At 46.9% G+C, this 21,547-nt stretch overlaps 1 protein-coding gene across 1 annotated transcript; it reads right to left on the reverse strand.

Annotated features, from left to right (window-relative positions):
• Nucleotides 1-2,912: 2,912 nt before the first annotated feature.
• On the reverse strand, nt 2,913-9,154 carry OTP (orthopedia homeobox). Its single transcript, XM_066569007.1, has 4 exons — nt 9,105-9,154; nt 8,705-8,764; nt 7,349-7,758; nt 2,913-3,502 (listed from the first exon to the last, which is right to left on the reverse strand). Exons 2-4 carry the CDS (start codon nt 8,739-8,741, stop codon nt 2,972-2,974), a joined length of 978 nt encoding a protein of 325 aa, XP_066425104.1. The 5' UTR covers nt 8,742-8,764; nt 9,105-9,154; the 3' UTR covers nt 2,913-2,971.
• Nucleotides 9,155-21,547: the final 12,393 nt, after the last annotated feature.

The following is a 21,547-nucleotide window of genomic DNA, read 5'->3' on the forward strand; positions in this document are numbered from 1 at the left end:
TTCATTTATTTTGATCACTTTACGTGAATGAAGCAAAGCTGTTCATGTCGTTAGATAGAACTGGTTTGTGCTGTTTAATTTTTAGCTTTTAACATCAGCAAGATTGAGACTTTATAGCAAAATAATTCAGACAAAGCGTGTAGCATATGTGAGTGAAGCCTGTGGTCTCCTTCCTTCCACCCACGTTAAACACATAAGAACATCAGCTTAGATGTTTTATGCTGCAAAGCTTCAGCAGATGCTAAGGGTACATATAATTTCAAAAATCTCCAAGACTCAGAACACAAGGATATATTGCTATGGAAACAAATCAAATTTGTATCAAAGTTGTGTAGGATCAAAAAGCTTTGCTCATAACCAGGACTACAGTTGCATAGAATATGGAGGAAATGATGGATGCTCTAAGAGCAAGCATTAAGCCGTAGGACCTTTGTAAGGTCCCTTTCACAGAGCTGCAATGTTCAGTGTCAAGAGTTGGATCTTACAGGTTGTGTCTCAATCCCCTGCCCCCAGCCAGAAAGAGCATTTTTCTCCACCATTAAAAAGCACATCTTTTTTTAAGATCTTCCATATCACACTTTACAACATTCCTACATCATAAAGCTGTCTTGCTTATAGCAATATAAAGCAGCTGTAAAAATTACGTGCTTGTAAACAACCTTCCATACATTTGGAAGAAGTAGAGTGAGATTTGCACTCTTCTACATGTAAGTGGAGACTTTTCGCCCTCCTGGCAAGCCACACTATGGGGAAGAGAGCACAGTGGAACTGGGAAGACCAAGGGACGTCCCAGCTGGCTGCTACTCCCCTGGCCCATGCAGAATCACACTGATAGGGAAGCTGGAGGTTCTCCAACCAGCTCTGCTCCATAAGCAGCCTGTGTGCCCATGCCTTTGATGGCTGAACCAAACTGAACACAGATTTCCATCTCGGAGCCAAGCCTGGGCGTGGAGGGGCAGCTGCTCTGCCCGAGGCTGGGCTGGGGGCTAGGTGCAGGGCTGGAAGGAGAGACTACACGGTGACTTCTTTTCCCAAGTGCTACTGTGGTGTGGATTGTGGTATGAGACCTGTCTTGCCTATCCTAGACTACCTCAGGTGGAGCATCCTGGTTTGCTACAGCACCTGCAGGAGCAGACTCCTGTAGGAGGGTGTAGGGCTCTTTCTTCAGGTGACTCCCCGAGGACTCACTTGTGGTCTGGATCACCAATAATTTATTCTGCTTTTATTTCTCTTTTAAATTAAATATGCATATGTAATATGCACTTTGGAGCAGGCAAGGACCCTTCTGTGGGTGCCTATGGAGTCGTGCACTCTCAGGTGTGTAATTAAGAGGTGTGTAATTGATGTACAAGGAGAAGAGATCTTAGTGTATTGCATAAAAGGCAAGGGCGAGGGGGGAAGAAGAAAAAAAGAAGTCCAAACCTGGCTGCATGATACTTGGCAATGTACTGCATTTCTTTTTCCCACCATATCAAAGTTTGCACAGGAGTAAAGCAAGAGTTCTCTCTTTCATGGGGCTTGCCTTGCCAGCAGTGTGCCCTCATTTCACATTCCGTAAAACTGATCATCTCCCCACTGCTTGCCTGCCTGCCCCAGCCTCCCGCTGACCCCCTCTCTTTCATCCCTTGCCCTGCCCTGCATCACCACAGAACTTTTCATTACTCGCACTTTAAAGGCCAACCACACAGAAAGATTAACAAAAGTTTATTAATCATGAAGTATTAAAATTGTGACAAGTGAAAGGCATCAATGCAAAGTTAAGCAAGCAAACTATCCCCAAACTTGTGACAAAGGACTCAGTGAATACCACAGAAGGAAGTCCTGTCTATTTTTTTTTTTTGCCTGCAGTTGAAGACACCTCTCATATCTCACACGCCACATCAAAATCTATAATTCTTCATATCACATACTGAAAATGATTTTATTTATCCATTCACATTAACTTGATATAAACGTGTCCGGAAAAGTCAAGTAATATGTTTTATATTAGCTCAAACATTTATTAAGTAACCCAAAATTCAATAAATAAGCACAGACAATAAGTTAAAACATATCACGAATCGACCAGTATGTAACAAGAATGCTTTATCTACACAAAACATCCTATTTCACATCGTTTGTTCATTCCTCCAGTGGCCCTGCCCTGCGGCGGGGTGACCGGCACATGCAGGCGGGCGGGCCGCGGGGCCGAGCCGGGCCGGGCCGAGCCGGGCCAGGCGGGGCGGGGGGCGCGGCGGCGCCTCCGCCGGCGCTGCGGAGGGACAATAGCAGCAGGAACGTAAATAAATGCGTAAATAAAGGTAGGTAGGGAGGATCGGCAACTCAACTGTCACAAAATCAAAGATCCGAAAAAGGGAAGCGCTCTTGCGCGCTTTTTTCTTCCCCCTTTTATCCCCTTTGTTTTTTACAAAAAGAAGCTTTTAATTTTTTTTCTTTTTTACCCCATCACATTCGCTGTCGCTCATTAATGCTTAATCAAAATGGATTTGATTCTCTCTGGGGTCTCTCCGTGCCTTTTCGCGAACCCGCCCGGCCGTCCCCGGACGGCGCCCTCGCAGCGGAAGGAGCCGGCGGCAGGTCGCCGCTCCTAAATAAACCATAAAAATCATTAAAACAGAAACAAAAATGCATTTCTTTGCAAAGCCAAAGCCGGACGGGCGGACGGCGGGAGAGCCGGGTCGTGGCGACGGAAGGAGGCCGAGCGGGGCTCGGGGCGGCCGCGTCCTGCCGCCGCCGAGCGGGGCGGGCCTCGGGGCACAGGGGTGCGCGGGTGATGCGCGGGGGCACAGGGGGCTTGGGGAGGGTCGGGGGTGTTTCTCGGCCCACAAACCAGTCTGTTGGTGTCTGATTTCAGATCCTGAGTCGACTCCCTGGTAAGTCGGGTGGGGGAAGGCGGGGGCGCGGGGCGAGGCGGGGGCGCGGGGCGAGGCGGCGGCGGGGGCGGGGGTGGCGCGGGGCGAGGCGCCGGCCATTAGGTGAAACTCATGGAGACTGTGTGCTCTAGTGCTTTGCGGCGGAGGGAGGCGATGCTGGTTCCCCGCCACACGTCGCTGCTGTCCGGGGAGCTGCAGAGCTGGGGAGAGCCCGTCACGTTGCTGGGGCCGGGCAGGGAGGCGGGCACCATGCCGGGGAAGGCGGGCTGGTAGAGGTGGGACTGCAGCCCGGCGCCGTTGGAGCCCGCCAGGCTGTTGGAGAGGCCCATGGAGTTGGGCGGCGGGCCGGCCGCCAGGCTGCACTGGGACAGCGACTGCGCCATGGCTTGCTGCCGTCCCAGCGCCGGCGGCAGCGGCAGCTGCGACACGCCGGGCATGGCGGCGGCGGCCCAGCGCGTGTCGTTGGCGTGGAAGGAGCACAGGCTGTCCCCCATGGCGGCGGCGGCGGCGGCGGCGGCCGAGGGGAACTGCGGCAGCCCCGGCGTCGGCAGCAGCGTGCCCGGAGCGCGGAACACGTTCGTGGTCTTCTTGCGCTTCTTCCACTTGGCGCGGCGGTTCTGGAACCAGACCTGCGGACGGGGGGCAAGCGACACGCTCCGTTAGCCACCACCACCCCCCGCAGCCGGGACCCCCGCCCCGGTTCCCGCCGCCCCTTCCAGCCTCGCCCCCGCCGGCCACGGTCGCTCTGCACACCCGCAGCCCCACGCGCGTCCCCATCACAGGTTAACGAAACCGCTGGAACTTTTTATAACGAAAGCGATCGATTTGTCCGTCCTGGGCAGGAAACTCCAGGAGAGGAACCTGGCCTGCCCACGGGGAAAAAAAAAAAACCAAAAACAAAAACAAAAAAAAACCAAAAGAAAAACCCGACCAGTCTACGGCTCTGGGCCTTGCGTGGACGCACTCCCGAGCCGCCTTCGGAGCGCGGCGGGCGGAGAGCCCTGCCCCGGGCCCGGCCAGGAAACCCTCGCTCGCACCAAACCGCCCGCATTTGGGTTTAAAAAAACCCCAAAAACATAAAACCAAACCTATAATAACAAAGCCAGAGGTGGTTTAGGTGCGTGGGTGCTCGTGGTGGCACCGTGGCAGGGATGGTTTGGTGGGTCTCGCCGCACCGCGGCCGAAAGCAACCGAGACAGTCGTGAGCCGGGAGAGAGCGCGTCCACCTGGAATCCGAGGGAGCGCAGTGCCCCATCCTGCCGGATTCCACCCTCTCAGGCTCCATAGGCGGACTGAGAAAGGCGGACGCCAATTAGCAGGAATGAACGGCCGTGAGGGAGCTAAATATTATATGAATAATCGAAAAATCGCGTTCAATTATGTTTTAGGGTTAATAGTCAAATTGCGGCTACAAAATCTTTTTATGTTTCATGGTTTGCTGATGGTGTAAAGAATCTCCATCCGGTCTGATCGCCTAAGTTCATAGCTACACTGCATATGCTTTTAAAATGTGAATGTTTCCAGTTGAAAACTGGTGCATGACAGATTAAAATGCAAAGAAAACCTGGGGGAGATTTTGAAAATGCACACATGACAACTCTAGAAATATATTAACCATGAGCATTTGGCAACTTTGAACTCCTTTTAAAATGCAACTAGCCTCTGAAAATTATTAATACAACAGTGAGAATCTAATGGAGGTTGGAATCTAAAAACCTACCTTGATGATACCTGCTGTTACAGTAATATAGACATACTGTAAATGTATTTTAAAATATATAGCCCATTTAATTCCCCAGCTATAAACGGGTGAGATAGAGTGAAAGCGATAGAAAGGGAGACAATATCACTTTTGTTTTTCTTCTTCTTTTTTTTTAAATGTTCTTTTCATGTCTTTTTTTTTTCTTTTTATTTCTTTTTTTTTTTTTCTTTTAAGAAGCTGAAGCTTTATGAAGATCTCATTGGAATCCAGCGGATGATTAATGTGAAGATTTGGTAGGAAATCTGAAGAGCTGTATTAAAGCTCAGATCTCAGGTTCATTTCGATCAGCCAGCCGTGAACTCTGGGCCGAATTCATTACACTTTAATAGTGCTGGGAGAGGAAGAAAATGCAATTTCTCATTCCATTAGAAAACTAGAAAATACTCTCAGCTTGTCCCCTATTAAGATGTGGCAGGTGACGGGACCATTGTGGGGGACACGGTCAATGGAATTACAGCACATTATTTTTGTTCATATAAAATATTGGAAGGCAAGCCTGACTGTGAAGAAGTTATTTCACTGATTTAGTTTTTATGTAAATAAAATATTGAAAGTTAATTAATCCGTGCTAGAGACTAATGATTATGCTTATTATATTGCATTTGATCGCGTAATTTGCATGATTCTCGCATTGCTGCTTAATAAGCCATTCCAGGTTATAAATAATTCTGAAATTGGTTTCTAATAATGGCATGCTATAAAAAGAATGGTTTTATTACAGCAGCTTGAAAAGCAGAGCAATATCAGATGTGGAATTGGACTCCCGTTTAAGCATCAGCCAGTTTAATAATTATTTAAATGTATCATATACATTAAATACAGATCTAAAATGAGGAAAGTGGTGATTTATCCTAGCATCTAAAACCCTTAAAAACATATACAGCTGCTATAAATTAAGCATTTGGAGCATTCCTAATCAGTACGGAGCCCATGTACTGAAAGGAATGTGTAGGCTATCTGTTAACTATAAAGAAAACTGTAAAGTACTCGTATAAGAACATAAACTAATTATTATTTAATTTAAATTTGATCAAGGACTAGTGATACATCGGATTATGAAGTAAATATATTAAATATTTTTTGCCTTAGATTACATAATGTTAATCATTTTGAAGTGTTAATTAAGAAGGTTATGTTGATCTGATTACTTTTTAAATTACAGAACATTATTGTAAAAAAAAAATTTAAATTGACACTCTATTAAACTGTTTTTATCAGCAGTCTCGAGCTATTAGCATTGGTTTAAGATTATGCCAAGGCCATTAAAACACTTTGTCTTTCTTTCTACGAATTTCTTTGATGTGCTGTTAGAAAATAACTATTTCCATTTTATATTTTACTTCATTTACCACACTCCTAATATTGAAATTGGTATCATTAACCTTTGGGAAACCCAATAAAGTTTAATAGACCTCATTTTCTTTTTTTCATAGAGTCGGTTGTCCAATTATATTTTATTTGTGAATCTAATTTCTTTTTTAATTTAAACTAATTATAGTTCTGTGTAGGCTGAGTCAAATTGTTTTACTTTTTAAAAACAGACGTGCTTTTTCTGTCACATTCAAGAACGGAATCTGTTTTCCTTCATAAAACGTTCATTTAGGGATTTCTCTTCACGTGTCTTTATTTAGCTGAGGATTTTAGCTGTGCTTGCCGATAGGGATTTTTGAACAGTGACTGTGCTGAAGTGCTTCAGCAGCAGCAGCCCCGGTTCGCTGTGCTGAGCCAGGGTGCGCATCCCACAAGTGCCTCTATTGTGCAGCCTGTCATTCCTCGGCATGGACTCGCCTAGAAAGTCGCTACAATAACCTAATGCACAAAAAAGCTGCGTCTGAGCAGTCTAGCGCTTTGCACCTTCTCCCCCTTTACCAAATTTCGTTTACATTAATTTGTCTAAATAGTTTCCTACTGTCCTGTGTGTATATATATATATATATATATATATATATATATATATATATATATATGTGTGTATATATACGTATTTTAGAGAACAAAGTACACCCTAGATGTTGAAGTTACTCGCTACCCCCGCCGTTCCCAGGCATTATAAAAGCCAGTATGGGGAAAGTCCGAATCCAAACACAACTGGCTTTTATCGAAGTGCCTTTTTACGAGCCGGTATGCCTTCCCTCGCACCCCACCTCGGCTCTCAGGGCGGTGGGCTTTGGCGGACGTCTCTGCCCGGCGCTGCCGCGGCTGTGTCGCCATCAGCACCCTGGACAGCGGCCCTGCCGTCGGCTACCTGGAGGGCGGCCCCGCCGCCGCCACCGGACTCCGCTCCGGTGCAAAAGGAGTCATTCCCGGCAGGTCCGGCTCGACGCTTAGCGCCGGGCTATTGCGAGGACTGAGACCGTTCTTCTCGGGCTGTCCCTCCCCGGACTCCCTCCAGCCACGGGTCGGGCCGTGGAGCTGAGGGAAGGTCAGCCCACGCCCCGCTCGGGACCACCGCGCTGCAGGTGGGTAGGATACAGGAAAAGGGGACACCCCAAGGTGACACTTTTGCGGAAAGGGGAGCGATGCATGTCTGATTTCAAGGCTTTCTGACCAAACTGTTGCGTTCAGGGGTGGGTTATTTACCTCGCCGTCGGGCTCAGGTTTGGGGTACCCACCCCCCTCCCCGTTGTGCCTGTCCTCGCCGCCGGCCGGCCGTGCAGCCGTCCGTGCGACTGGGGAAGGGCGGCAGGCACTGCACGGGGGCGGCTTTTCATACCTGCACCCGGGACTCGGTGAGACCGATGCGCAGGGCCAGCTCCTCCCGCATGAAGATGTCCGGGTAGTGAGTCTTGGCGAAGCTCCTCTCCAGCTCGTTGAGCTGCGCCGGCGTGAAGCGAGTGCGGTGCCGCTTCTGCTTCTGCTGACCCTGCTGCTGCCCGGCCTGGCTGGAGTTCTGGCCGCCCTGCTGGCCTTGCTGCTTGTCAGCGTCTTTGGCGCTGACGGCTAGAGAGCTGGGGTTGGATCCCACCGTGGTGATGTCCTCTCCCGGCAGCAGGGTGGTCCCTTCCACCGTGTCCGAGTTGGGAGCCATGTCTCCCGGGTGTCCCCCAGGATCCGAGCCCCCGACGCCCAGCCGACACTTGACTGCCTCCCGGTGTCCCAGCAGCTCGGCCGCGTCTTTCATCCCTGCGGAAGCAAAGGAGCGGCAGTCACTCGGCTGCAGCTGAGCATAGATCCATCAGAGTCCCTCTCCAGCGCACTGAACTGGAGAGAGACATCCAAGCACCGCCACCGCCTCCCCCCGCCGTCCCCGGCCGGCCGCCCGCCAGACCCGCAGCCCTGCTCGGCTACACGACACGCAGACACCCTGGCCCGGCGCGACCCGGGCGGAGGGGAGAAAACTTTACATCGAGCAGCTCCTCTTCCTGCTGAAATAACCAGTTCCCTGCCCCGCCTTCCCTTGCAAGACCAAGGGAAGGGAAGAGGAGGAGAGCAAGTTTTCACGGGTTCAACTTGGGTTTTCCAGCGGAGCTGGTAAGAGAAAGAGATGGAGAGAAAGAAATAAGGCTCGAGCCACCCTGTTGCCGGGAGCGTTACCTCCCCGCCAGATGCGCGGGGACCTCGGTCAGTCTGGCCGATCTTTCCCCTCTCCTCCTTCCGCTTCTCTAAACAAATTCATGAATAACCATAAATAGATAGATACAGATATTTCTCCCTTTTCTTTTTCTTTCTTTTTTTTTTTCTTAAGGAAAAGGAGGGAGAAAAGCAAACGGGTGAGCAAGAAAAGGCCACACAGAACTCCGTAAACACCATCGAGCTCATCTGTCCTAAAATAATAATCATCATAATAATAATGTGTAGGTATGTATATAAAAACTGGGAAGAGAAAAATTAAATGATCCACAACTCGCTGTAGATCTACATACACCGTAGGTCGCACTTTCTTCTTTTTTATGTTAAATCAAATTAAACTTTAATACAGTACAATTACTTTTAAAGGAATTAGCCCATTTAGAACGCATTAAGGTAAAATAAGGAACAAATTGTCAATTTCCTGCCCCGGCTTCCTCCCCGCTCGCCGCCGCAGCCGGTGCAGCCGCCGTAGGGCGGGGGGGTGCCGGGGGAAACTCACCGAGACGGGCGTCCAGGAGGTCGGCGTGAGACAGCATCGCGCACCGCTCCAGGGCGAAGGCTGTTCCCCCCCAAATTTTAGCGGCCTTAAGTTATTTAAAATAGATATAAGATATGAGATATATATATATAGATATATATATATATAGATCGTCTAAATGAAAGAAAATTCGGTGTGTGGTTAAAAAGGGGGTCTCTTGCATTATAATGTCCTTTAGAGAGACGGGGAGGTGCTTAACACTTCAATGAACCCGTGAGCAGCTCGGCGCGGGGACCAATCAGGAGGGCAGCCTGCAAATGTCAGCGCCCGGAGCGCCCCGCTCCGCCCGCCCGCCGCCCGCCCGCTGCCGCCGCCCAGGCCTCCCGCCGCCCCGGCCCGCGCCGCGCCCGCGCTCCCTTACCCCGCTCCGCCGCCTTGCCCGCCCGCCTTCTCCTTCTCTCCTTCTCTTCCAAATGCACATTTGCCACACTCGTCCGCTCCGGGTCGCCCCTGATTTACCGGCTTTTATCGTTTTTAATGCCTCCTCGGAGCGCACCCTCTCACCGATCAGTCTCCCGGAGGTCTCGCAAGCTCAGAGCCCACCGAGGGCTGCGAGCGGGGCAGACGGGTGGAGCGGGGTCGGGCAGCGCCGGCCCCGCTGGCCGGCAGTCCCAGGAACCGGGAGCGGGAGCGGTAGGGGAAACTGCAGCCAGGCTTTCACCCACACAAGCCCCGACGGCTGCGGGGCGTCCAGCAAAGACAAACTTGCCCGAGTTCCCGCAGCGGGCCGTGCTGCACAGGCTCGCCCGGCCCCCGGGCTGCCCGCTCGGTGCCGAGGCAGAGCGCAACGAGGGGCAAGGGAGCCCAGCACCGTGCGTCCCGGCTGCCCGGGAGCTCTGCCTCCCTGCCCGGGATTTGAACGCCCGTAACCCCTATTTTTCGGGTAAAGTTTACAAGTTCGGCTAGCCTACAAACTCAACTTAAAGCAGTAAATAAAGTTAAATGCTTTTTATTTTCCTCTTGAATATATTAAACTACTTGAACAATTTAAAGTGCTTTGCAGGAGTGAAGCGAACCATTTCTAATGTTCTGATTTTTCAAAGCCAGCCAACAACAAAGTTTAGATTAGTAATATATTTCTAACCAGAGTAATTTTCAAGATCATTAGGCATTTATGTAATTAGTGCCAAATCTATAAGCTTTTATTACGATTATTAGAGTAAAATCAGTATAAATTTGTACTAATTTACTACTGTTTAGACTTGGCTGTCAAGCCAAGAGGTTCTTATTGTAAATGATAACTGAGGAAATTAAGTGCAAAATTCTGTACCATTTCTGATCCGCTCCTAAACAATCCGTTTCAATTGTATTTGTAGCAGAACATAATGCCCTTTTAAAGTTATTTGACTTGTATTTTTATTTGCAAAACAAGAAAAATACCCTCTACGCGGGCACAATGAAAACTGATATTTACTACTTCCAACTTGATTAACATTGATTTTTAATTCAAAAGTGATGCAATTAAGATTATTCATTTAGTGCAAATAAAGCTTCCACCAAAAAGCGAGCCCAGTGAAGTCTATGTTAAATAAAACGGAGCCAATGGCTTTTTTTTTCCGCCATCCAATTGACTTACACGAAACACTGTAAATACTGCATGCGAACAGATGCAAGAGTGGTTTTGTTTGCAGCTCAGATGTGCAGGGGTTTCGGCAGAGACTGAAGGAGACAAAGGAACCGGCCGACCGATCTCTAGGGCAGTTTTGCTGCCTTTTTTTTTCCCTCCTCCCAGCTCAGGCTACATTGATTCAATTCAGCTTTCAAGACCTCGGGATGTTGCGAAGGACCTGGGTGCTCGGGAACGGCCGCTCAGAGCAGGGAGAGAGACCCAGAGCCGGGCCACAATTTAGCCGGAGACACAGAGAGAAAGAAAGCAGATGGAGGTGGGGTGGGAGTTTCGGGATTATTATTTTTCCCCGGCTGGATGGGTGACTACGGAGATAGCACATTTGCTGTGCTTTTTTCCTTTGAAAATTATTCTCTCTGTGCAGCTGTAGGGCAGGAGGGGGGAAGACCCGGCGGTGGAAACCGCTGGGAGGAGCCCCCCGGCCCGCTGCCGGACCCGCGGAGCGGAGCCGGCGGAGTCGCTGGGGAGACGGGCCGGCGGCGCGGGGGCGACGCGCAGCCTTTCGTGGCCGCGGGAGCCTGGCCGTGCCCGGGCCGGGGTGAGGCGAGCGGCCAGGGGCTGGCCGGGGCGTCAGGGGCTCAGTTTTAGCTGAATGTATCGGCACAAGTGTGCGGGCGCTCGAGGTGCCTGCAGTCGGCTTCTGCCGAGCGCGCCGCGGGCAGGGTGGCAAGGCGTGCGTGTGCATCTATTCCGTGTTGTTGTATGTTTCAGGTCGATAAATAAATGTGTAATAGTTAATGTGCAGACACATCAGAGTAATAACAATGGGATGAAATCAAAGGATTATCAATCTCTGTTAGCAACTGCTGAATAACAATGTTGCGGTGTGATTGATAGCGCGCTTCATTTTATGACTTTTCTATTGCTCTTGATTTTTATAGCAGTATAAACAAACTAAATCATTTCTTCTAAGACTTCAGATCGCAATGGTCTTAAGGGAAGGGGGGAAATCAGAGAAGGAAGTCTGCGGGAGAGAAAAGAGCGGACTGGGCTGACACTTAAGCGTGTCAGAAAGAAAATGACAATGGGGCACATGTAAAATACCCTAATCACATTCCGCTTTCGCGCACTCCTGTTTTGTCAAGTGCCCGAATTCACCTGGGCAGCGTCGGAGATGTATTTACAAGGATTTTATTCCCCGTCATCTTTCCATTTTCCCAGTGTAGCCAGAAAACTGCCAGTCAGCTCCATTCCCTGTTACAATTTACGGTATTCCCCACATGATCATAGGAACTGAAGTTCCTAACAAGGAAAGGCTTTAGCACAATGGCCAAAAATCTTCAGAGTGACACGAGTGTCTTCAGAAATCACTTCAGAGCAAAGTAAAAGGATTTTCTATGACGGATCCAGTGATTTTTCCTCAATAAATAGGTTTTAGATTGTTACACACACGTAGAACTGGAACAAAGGGCAGTACCAGAAAATATATTGGTTGCCCCTAATAAAATTTATTTAGACAGTTTATTTCTCATAAAAAATAGAGATTGAATTTCGTACAGAAGCGCCTGCCAAGAGGCCAGGCACTGGGAGATCATCTCCCGCCGCACCTTCCTTTGCCTTTCTTTCCTTTTCCATCCCATTCCTTCCTTTCCCTGCCCTGCCCGGCGGAGCCCGGCGGGCCCGATCCCGGGGTCCCGGCCGGGGCCGGCTCTGCCCTCCCCTGCAGGGCCCCCCCGCCCACGCCAGCCGATCCGCCCGAGCGAGGGCCGCGGGAGCGGGGCGTGCCGCGTCTGGGAGTAATATAACCCTAATTCTCCAGCGCTGTGACCCTGGTAAGAAAGGGTAGAGAACTTTTCAAACCCCAGAGCTCCCCCTCTCCCCTCCCCGCTAAACTCGAGCCCTGATTGAATGAGGCTGTAATATAAACAAGTGTATTTAACCAATTCTGCTCTGATTTAGAAACAGAACCTTCTTTTATCAGAATAATTATATTTGGACAGAGAAACACAGTAAAATAAGGTTAAACTGCTAAAGTCAGCAGGGTGGCTTGGCATAAATGGCTGATAAGATTTGTAATTTGATATTTTATTTATGTATTTCTTGAGCATCCATCCAGTTAAGCCGGCTGCTGTATGCAGAGCACCGTAATTGGTTTTTACACCCAACAATGCTCACAGCGTTTACCAAATGCAACTTTTGGTTGTTGGCTTGTTCGTGCGGCTTTTTTTTTTAATATTTTTTCTTTTTATTTCCAGACAGTAGTGCTGAAATATCGGATATTATTATTCACATTCCCGCTGTTCAGTGCTGCATTGTAACATTGTTCGCTTTAATGAGAAGCGCCTCCCTCAATAATTAACGACCTCACATTCCCCTATTTTCTTGCCTGATGAAAAGAATCAATTTTAATTCATTGTAAATTACAGCTATGCTTTTGAGTGTTATTTGCTTACTTTTCCACATCGACATACCCTAAACACAAATGACAAATCAAACTATATCCTTTCGTTAGGGGTAATTTGGAGTTAAGAAATGGAAAAGCATAAACACGTGTTTTCATTTCAATCAACTCTCTCGAAAATATGACTTCTTTGGAAACGAAGGACAAGGCTGCCAGCAGCTACAGATCCCACTTTATACATTCTAGTCAGAGCTAAACGTGACGATCATCGCCGCTTTACGACACTAGGCTGCATGTAGCATTTTGTCGCCGCTATAAATACACTTCTTTGAAAGCAACTTTATGAAGTTTAAAGGCATCCGAGGCAAGAACGCTCGCAGCTGATCAGAAACGAAGCCGTCAGGTGTCCCGAAAACAGCCTCCCCAAGGTCGGCGGGGAGAGCTCGGGCCACCTGACACCTCTCCTCTAACTCTGTTAAGAACAGCATTTTACCATTTTCTTATTCATGTAAATATCTGTATCCGGCTACAGAGGAGCCAAAGGCAGCGCCTGCCGTGTCTCCTCGCGGGCAGGCTGCGGGCAATCTCCCGACAGTGAAGCGGTTACTTCAGATTGAAAGGATGGCTTCTATCAATTAATTTTAATCAGAGCGATGACAACCAGTCTTTTATGGGGAAAAAGCTATTTTAATATAAAGGAATGCCTGACGCCCCTGCCCGCTCTTACTCGACCAGATGCAAACTCTTTACACACAGAAGTCACCTCCCCCTCTCCATCCAGTTTCGTACGCATGCATATATTATGTATATGTTGGCTTTTGACATAATATTAAGTTCATAAACTTAAAATTGCAGAGCCGAAGCGTAACACACTGTGCTGTAGCTTTTGCAGTTGAACAGAATTATTGGGGCTGCTCCGAAAGGCAAAGGGAATGCTGATATAAATAATTTTTCAGATACGTCCCAGTTTAGGCAAACAGCACACTTCTGGGGAGACTTTTACTACTGAACCTTGAGGAATTTTTTTAACATATACCTGTATTTTTAAAATCCCCATCCGCCAGGTGTAGCAATGACAAAATATACACCAGAGGCTAACGTGGATGGAGTATTTAACGCTCTTCCCTTTTAAGGCCACAGTTTTAATCCCTTCAATTGCATAGGTGGTATATAGTAATAAGGAACATACATATTTTGTTTGTATGTGTTAAGTTGGCTGCTTTTCTGATTTCTATTTACTCAAGATAAATAATCATATATCAGTTATTCAGTTAGGTGACAAGTCTAGTAATTGGAATAAAAAGAAAACATCTCATCCTTATCTCTTCCTCTAACTAGATATAGCGCTAATAAGACTGCATCAATCTTATCTGGCAAATAAATAAAATAGACAAACAAACAAATTCGCCTCCAACAAGTTAATGTGGTGTATCTGAGTGGAAAGTAGATATTTTCACGCATTCTGGAGATGAGGAGTGACTTTTAATAAAATCACAAGAAAAACAAATGTAATTCTGTAAGCAATTTCAGAGCTCAGCCATCTCTCTCCTACGCCGTTACTTAGCATTCTCCAGCCGTCCTAGCCTTTTCTTTTAAAAACCAGTTAGTTCCAGAAATATGACTGTCACTCAATCTGGGACCTTTCGATCCACCTTCCTTTATTATTTGGGGGGCAATCCTAGAGGTAATATGGCTTATTTTACAAGGATGATTTTTGTTGACTTTTTTCTTTCCCTCCCTCTCCCTTTCCTTTCCCCTCTTGCCCGAGCGCGGCTAATTCGGGGCGTCTATATTCACTCAATTAGAGAAATCTAAAGAGAAAATCGATCTTCCATCTGCAGAAATGCCAGCTTAACAAATTAGATTCTTGTTTCGTGCAGGTGATTTGGTGACAGTTGGGGAATTAGAAGTAATAAGTTGTTGTGTTTGAGACCACCTCCTCGCCCCCGGCCCTCCGCCCTGCCCCCGGCCGGGCCGCGCCAGGGGAGCGCCGCGCCCGCGCCTCCTCCGCCGGCCGGGCGGGCGAGCCGCCGCCGCCACCGCATCTCCCGCTGTAATTAGTGCTGCTGCCCTCCATGTGGGCTCGATTAAACCGTGATTTAGCCGAAAGAAATATAATTATGGCTGCAAATAAAATAATCAGCATTGAAGAGCGATTTCCTTAATGAGATGGAGCGGTTGCACGTCACGGAGTAAAGGGGTCTCATTAGGAGGTGGTAATGAGGCTTGGGTGAATATTGGGAGTTACACAAAATATCTAAACTGCTGAGAACACCCAGCGCCGGGCTTGGAATGGGGTTCCCACTCCCGGCCGGGCCCAGAGAGTCCCGGCGCTGTCCCCCGCCCTGCCTCTGTCTCAGCCGCCCCCAGCCCGCACCCAGCCCGGTGCTGGGCTCCCCGCCGCCGCTGCCAGAGGACGGGCATTCGCGGCCATTGCGCTCTGCCCGCCCGCCGGCAGCGCCTGGAGATGCGCGTGACGGGCACGGCTAATTTAAAGAGCCGACAGCGCGGCCATTTTAAAGAGAGGAGCAGCAGCCACGCCGGCAGCTCCCACCGCTGCGAGCCCGCCTGGCGCTCCCGGCGGCCGCTAGCCCCGGCCATCGCCCCTCCTCGGCGGAGCTCGGCCGGGAGAGCTGCGCCCGGCGGCCAGGCGGGGAGCACAGGGGCGAAACGAGGACCCGAGCCGACTGACCAGCCCGTGCCCCGAACGGCAGCGCAGGGCCGAACGGCGGAGTCGGAGAACGTGAATTATTCCCGATACGGCCAATTAGGGAAATGGATCCCGGCTCGCCCACCGCAGCGCGCCGCGCCGCCGCAGGCGCGAAGCCGCCAAGATGGTGGCGCCGGCGGCCGCCTGCCGCGCATGCGCAGCGCGGGCAGCGCGAGCATGGCGGCGGAGAGTGGCGCGCGGGGGCCAGAGCGCGGCCCGGGCTCCGTGAGGGCGGGTCCGAGCCCGGAGCGCCTGCCTCCCCGGGAATAACCGGGAACAAGCGCTGCTCCCCGCCGAAATTACGCGATGGCTCTGCTGTGTGGCGGAAGGAATCGCGTTGTTTTGTCTTCTTCCCCCGCCCCCCCCATCCGTAGCTTTGTGTTTGTTTTTTAATAGTGTAAAACGGGCACGTCTTGGTGTTCTGTCGTCTAATCAAGAAAATCTGCTTGCATATGAAATACTAAAATAAAGGCCAGGGTGTTTGTCATTTTCTGCTTATGTGCTCAGTAACTTAAAGAAGAGATGGAATCCACATTTTGTTCTCATTATGACTGAAAACATTTCATTCTTCAGCCTGATGCCTGCAATAGATATAAAGGTCAAATTTCTTGATGAGGAACAAAGTCTATGTGACACAAGCAAAAAAAACGCGGGGAGGCTGTGCTTGGCAGCAGGGGAGAGGAGAGCTCCAGGAGCACTGATGGCCCCTCGGTTGAAGACTTGTCCTACTCTTCTACAATTTTTTTTTTTTTTTTTTTGGTCTTGTTTTGGATTTTTTTTTACTGACTACCTCAGTGTTTTCACTGTAGCAGTCTTTGTAATCTTAAGGCGTTTACAACATATATATATTTATGTGTATATAAAGATAGGTATGCATACACACACATCCAAAACAGTGATATTTGTCTCCCATTTTGGTACTCTGTACAATGATGGAGTTGTGCCAGCACCAGGCAGACTCTAGTACAGTATGGCAGTACCTATGTTTATGACCACAACCATGTTAGTTCTAAGGGACAACTCTTTCTTCAGGTTGTTGTTTGGTTGCTTTTTTTCTTCTAGGAGAAAACATTTTTTTGGTTTTGAATGTTTGATTCTGTTGAGAGAAATTGCAGATAATGTTTTGGGAAAAAAAATTAAGCTTGTCAGATGACTCTCTTGCTGGTTGGAAAAAGATAAATGTTTTCTCAACAAACACTCTTTTTGAGTTCTTGGGTTTCTACTATTTTCAGAACATTTCTACCATTTTCTAACATTGTTTGTTTAGTCTGTGCTCTCTTTTCTGCACCAACACAAACTCTTTTGCCTGCGCGTCTCTCTCCTCCTGGCCAGTGGCTGGTAGTTCAGTCATGGCTTACAGTGCTTGAAATTACATTCTGCACAAAGAAGCATCCCTGTCTTTTAAAGTTGTCATGAATGTGGTACAGTTTTCTAATGCTTCAGCTGTAGCAAGGACCTGCAATACCGCAACCTGAGTCTTATGGGTTTCTTCACATTTAAATCTAGCTGTCTGTTCTCAACTGAAAACAGGGGCTACCCATAGCAGGTGTTTACTGTAAGCACAGTGCCACAAGGTAAGCTGAGAGCCAGCACTCAGCACAATTTTGCATCTTCTGTTGCTGGGGAAGCTACAGGATGGGAAAACCAGTTTTTCTTTATGCTCCAGGTGAGAATAAAGTAGGAGATTTTGTAATGGGCAGAATGTACTTTGTGTGCTGGGAGAAAAAGTGTGTTTAGGGAACTGCAGTATGGTACAGAAAGAGTATTTTATTTATGTGTAGAATAGTGACGAGACGTGAAATTATTAGAGCCTTGAAACCTCCTTTGCCTGACCCTGTCTGAGAGGAGGCTTTTGTGCCCATGGTCTTGTGATTGCAGGTGCCTCATTTGTGACAAGCATGGGTGGGATGGTCCTTGAGTAATAGAGGCTTCCAGTCAACACAGGGGAGCAATAACATGCCACAAGCATGGTAAGTGTCTGACTAGGTTTATCCTCACCTGGCATTAATGAAGTCTGCTCTAGGTGAATTACTTTCAGCCTAGAATAATAGTTATTACTTTAATGGTAATAACTATTGGGTAAACTTTTATGAATGGGCACCTGAGAGTTGGGGCATGAAAGAGTTAGACATGATAGATACAGAAAATGCTGAACATCATGGCAGTAGTGCCATCTTGTAAGACTGGGTTTAAAGTGGCCTTTTACAGTGAGTCCAGGAACTCCATCATAATTACTGCTCTTTTCATGCTCAGATGGGCAATGTGAGAGTGGTTTTCAAGTGGAAGTATTGGGTTTTCTTTTTTAGCATTGGAGGCAAGGGTGGTATTGGTAAATTCCACTCTTTGAGGGTGATGAACTAGAGAGAGAGTCGTGTGTTGGGGTGTCCAAACTGGGAAGAGACCAGAACCCTATGATGGGCTTGGTTGCTGGTAATCAGCAAATCAGGTCTCTTGTGCAATGCTGATCTCTCCAAATGTTAAAAAAGTTCTGTTTCCTTCTTAAGCCACATCATTTACAGCTAATGAAGCAGTGAGGGGGTGCAGGAGAGAGTCTATTGCAAGGGATGGTGACATGCTGGGGGAGGAAACCTCCTTGCAAATGGCCTTCCCTACTTTAGATGGCTCCCAGCTGTCACTGCTCTTCTCTCCTGTGCTGTCCTCAGAGTGTGCCTGGTTTTTGCTCTGCAGGGAGAAAATTAGAAAGGCAGAGTTAAAATAGCCTGATACAGTCAGGATGAGTGTGTTCCTTTTTGAATTCAATGTTTGAAAACAGTAGTGGGCTCCTTGGATTGCTTATTGAGATTCGTAGTGGAAATAAGAGCTCAAGGCAGGCCATTTTCCATGTAAGCATTGGTTAAATTCTCTTACCTTGTAACTCAAAAGGAAGCTGAGAGGTTGAATATTTTGTCTTGTAACATCTTTATAAGGTTTTTATCCTGGATTGCAAAGAATGTTATCCTTTGTGATCATCTTGCCATGGTTCTATTTTTAGCACAGTGTATGTGGTTTTGAACAGCTTTGGGTTTCAGAAGGCAGAGTGATTCTCTCTTTGGCTTGAGGTATGCATTTGGATTCACCTTCAGCCTGTAGTCTAAGTCTTGTGCACCCAGAGTTAGCCTAACTACCAGGCAATAGACACTTCAGCTCATTCCTCTTCATCCTGCCCTCTCCTGTCCACCTGGGCACTTAATCAGATTTACCACCATTCACAACCCAGGTTCTAGCGCAGAAGACTTTAAAAAACAGCTGGAGATTTCAAGTACCTTTCATGTGTTAATCTTGCAATGTGTGTGATTTTTCTCATGTAAGGGAGTAATTGTTTCTGCTTGGTTAACAGTATTATACTGGCATAATCCTGAGATGATTAACTTCGGTGCTTAAAACTGGCAAAAAGTTCTGAAGCTTGTGTATAAACCTAAAGTTCAGTTTACACTTCAGTGTAGTTTGTTCGCTTACACCAGAGGACAGAAGTATTAAAATGAAATAATTATGACATCACCACTGGGAGAACAAACTTGAAACACTTAGGGTTTTGTGGGGGTGTTTTGGAATATTTTTTGTGTGGAAAAGTGAAGTAAGGAGAGACAAATGAATTTCCTGAATAACAACAAAATGAAACTGCGGTGCTATTGGTAAGCTGTCCTTGTAATAGCGGTCTACTACTCTGCCTAGTAATCTAAGACAAGGTACAGTTTGTCTGTCTGGCTAGTCAAGCATCTGCACAGTGTGGGTTTTCCCTTTGCCCGCAGACCTGCAGAGCATTCTCTACATTTTCCTGTTTGGGCTTCATGAAGGAGATGTAAACTGGGAAGTGAATTGTCTATTTCTGAAGGAACTCTATGTGACAAGTAGCATTATCTCTTTGACATTAAGCCAGGTAGGAAGTGCTTTTAATCATAGGCAGCTGATGATGTTGTAATTTTTGAGTAAAGTTTGGTATTTGGATGTCTAAATAGAGTATTGGTCTAGTTCCAATTGAGTTTTTTATTAAAAGTTTATTGGAACCTTTCTGAAAGGTGCTGCATTTGGTGTAGAAGAGACTGGAATTGTCTGTTTATCCACAGAATGTTCAGTGTTGAAAAAATTTCACCATTCTTACCTTGATCCTCATTTCTGCGAAGTGTTGTGATGCTGCTCTGACAGCACTCCTCTCTTAATGGTAAGCTTAATGAAAGGAAAGTAGTTTCCATGTCAGCTCAGATCTAGGCTCCTTTGAAGGTTTAGTATGGAGGACGTGGGTTCTGTCCTCTTGCCCTGGCACAGTGAAGACCTAATGTGATGGCTTTTCAGGCCTGTCTTTCTAAAAGCTCAGTGGTATTCAGAAATGGACAAGGTTCACCAGCTCACTTTGTGTAGGATGGTGAACAGTGTATAGGTATTGTTGATAATTACCAATTTAAAATTGGTTTGACCAAGTAATCTGAAGTTTGTTAGCTTTGGTGGGAAAATTGCTTCATTTTCATCACTTCAAAAGCTTTACTTTCCTCCCCACTGGCTCCATCTACTGTGTCTGAGGATACATGTGGAATTTCAGATGTCTTCCAAGTGGATTCTCATGAGTTCATAGTAGCCAGAAATTGCCAGTTGACTCAATACACCTTGAATTGGTGAGGAGCATTCCAAAAATAGCAAACAAAATGAGAGTTTATTACTGGCACGTTAAAAAACAAATGGTTTCAAAAGTTCAGTATACAGTAGTTGTATATTTTTATATCTCTGTTTAAAACTTTAGTTTCAGTTATAAGCTTCTTAATTTATAAAAGTATAAAACCTAAGTTTACAACTGTTTAATTTGCTTAACAAATAATGTTTAGTTCATCACATTTCCCCCTTCCACAGTTCAAAGGCAGCCTCCTCCCTTGTGCTGGTTAGATTTCTTATTGCAATTTTGTTTGAATGTGACAAATGGTATTTGATGCCTTCATGGAGTTGAGGTCTATCAGTAGGCACTGGCCACGATAAAGCCTTTGAGGAAGGAAGCTTCTTAACTCACTGATTTCTCTGACAAAACTTCCTAGTTGTCATCAAGGATTATGGTTGTTATACTTGTTATACTTGTCTTCCTTTGATTTTCGCTACTACAAACAAGTAGCCAAAGTGTCTGAATACAGCTCCCTGCTCCCACCACAAAATAAAATGGAGTTTCCTTCATTTGGGAAAATGGCAGGAGTGTGAAGGATGTATGTTTATCCTGCGGTAAACTACAGTCCTGCTCAACCTCTTTTCTTTGACGTCTGCTGATGGCAGGATGACTGGGAAAAAGACTCCTTTGGTCAGGTCTGGTATCAGGAGCTATTCTGGCTTCTTACAAATCCTATAGTGTTCCAGGTGTTAGTGTTCAAATTTTCCTTTTACAGGTGCAGCATTGGTTCAGTTTGGTGCCTAGGTATTGTGTAAGTGATCTGAGAAAATGAAACATAACTCATTAGTCCTTTTATGGAGGCACTGATTTTTATACTTCATAAAATGTGAAGTTTATCTTCTGTGTTGAAAACAGAAGACAAGCCAAATCTGATCAATTGGTTTTGAAAGATACTCTATTCGTTTACAAATGAAGTATTTTGTACTAATTTTTAACCTGCTCCTTTAGAAATGTGTAGAAACTGCAACAGAGCAGAAAGCTGAGTCACTAAAAGCATCCAGAGGAATTTAATTTTATTTTCATCAACTAATCTACCCACTCATATCTATCTGTGTAAACTAATTACTTTTTTAATTAGGTAGCCTTTTTGATTGCTTATGGAGAGCTGTGGTGAAATTTACTGCTAATTATGCAGGGGCAGAAGGAGGCCTCTGGATTGTTAGGAAAGATGAGAAAATTTTATTTCCTTTTGTTGAAATGGAGAGCAAGTAGTAATTGATACATAAATAATATGCTTATTTTTCCAATTTCAACCTATTCAGCCTCTGTTAACCTTATTACTTGAGGCTCTTTCAGTGGGTTATTGGGTTTCCTTCCATGTAATGTAACATCTACAGTAACTTCAGAACACTAAGAAAACGAAACTGTTGTAGAAGTTTTTTTCTTTCTTTTAAAGGTAATCTTAATGTTGAGCGGTTCTAGAGTGGTGATGTTTGCCCTGAAATGCTGGCTGCTGAGATTTGCTAGCAAGCACTCTGCACAGT

Source organism: Molothrus aeneus, chromosome Z (genome assembly GCF_037042795.1).
Source record: "Molothrus aeneus isolate 106 chromosome Z, BPBGC_Maene_1.0, whole genome shotgun sequence".
Lineage (NCBI taxonomy): Eukaryota > Metazoa > Chordata > Aves > Passeriformes > Icteridae > Molothrus > Molothrus aeneus.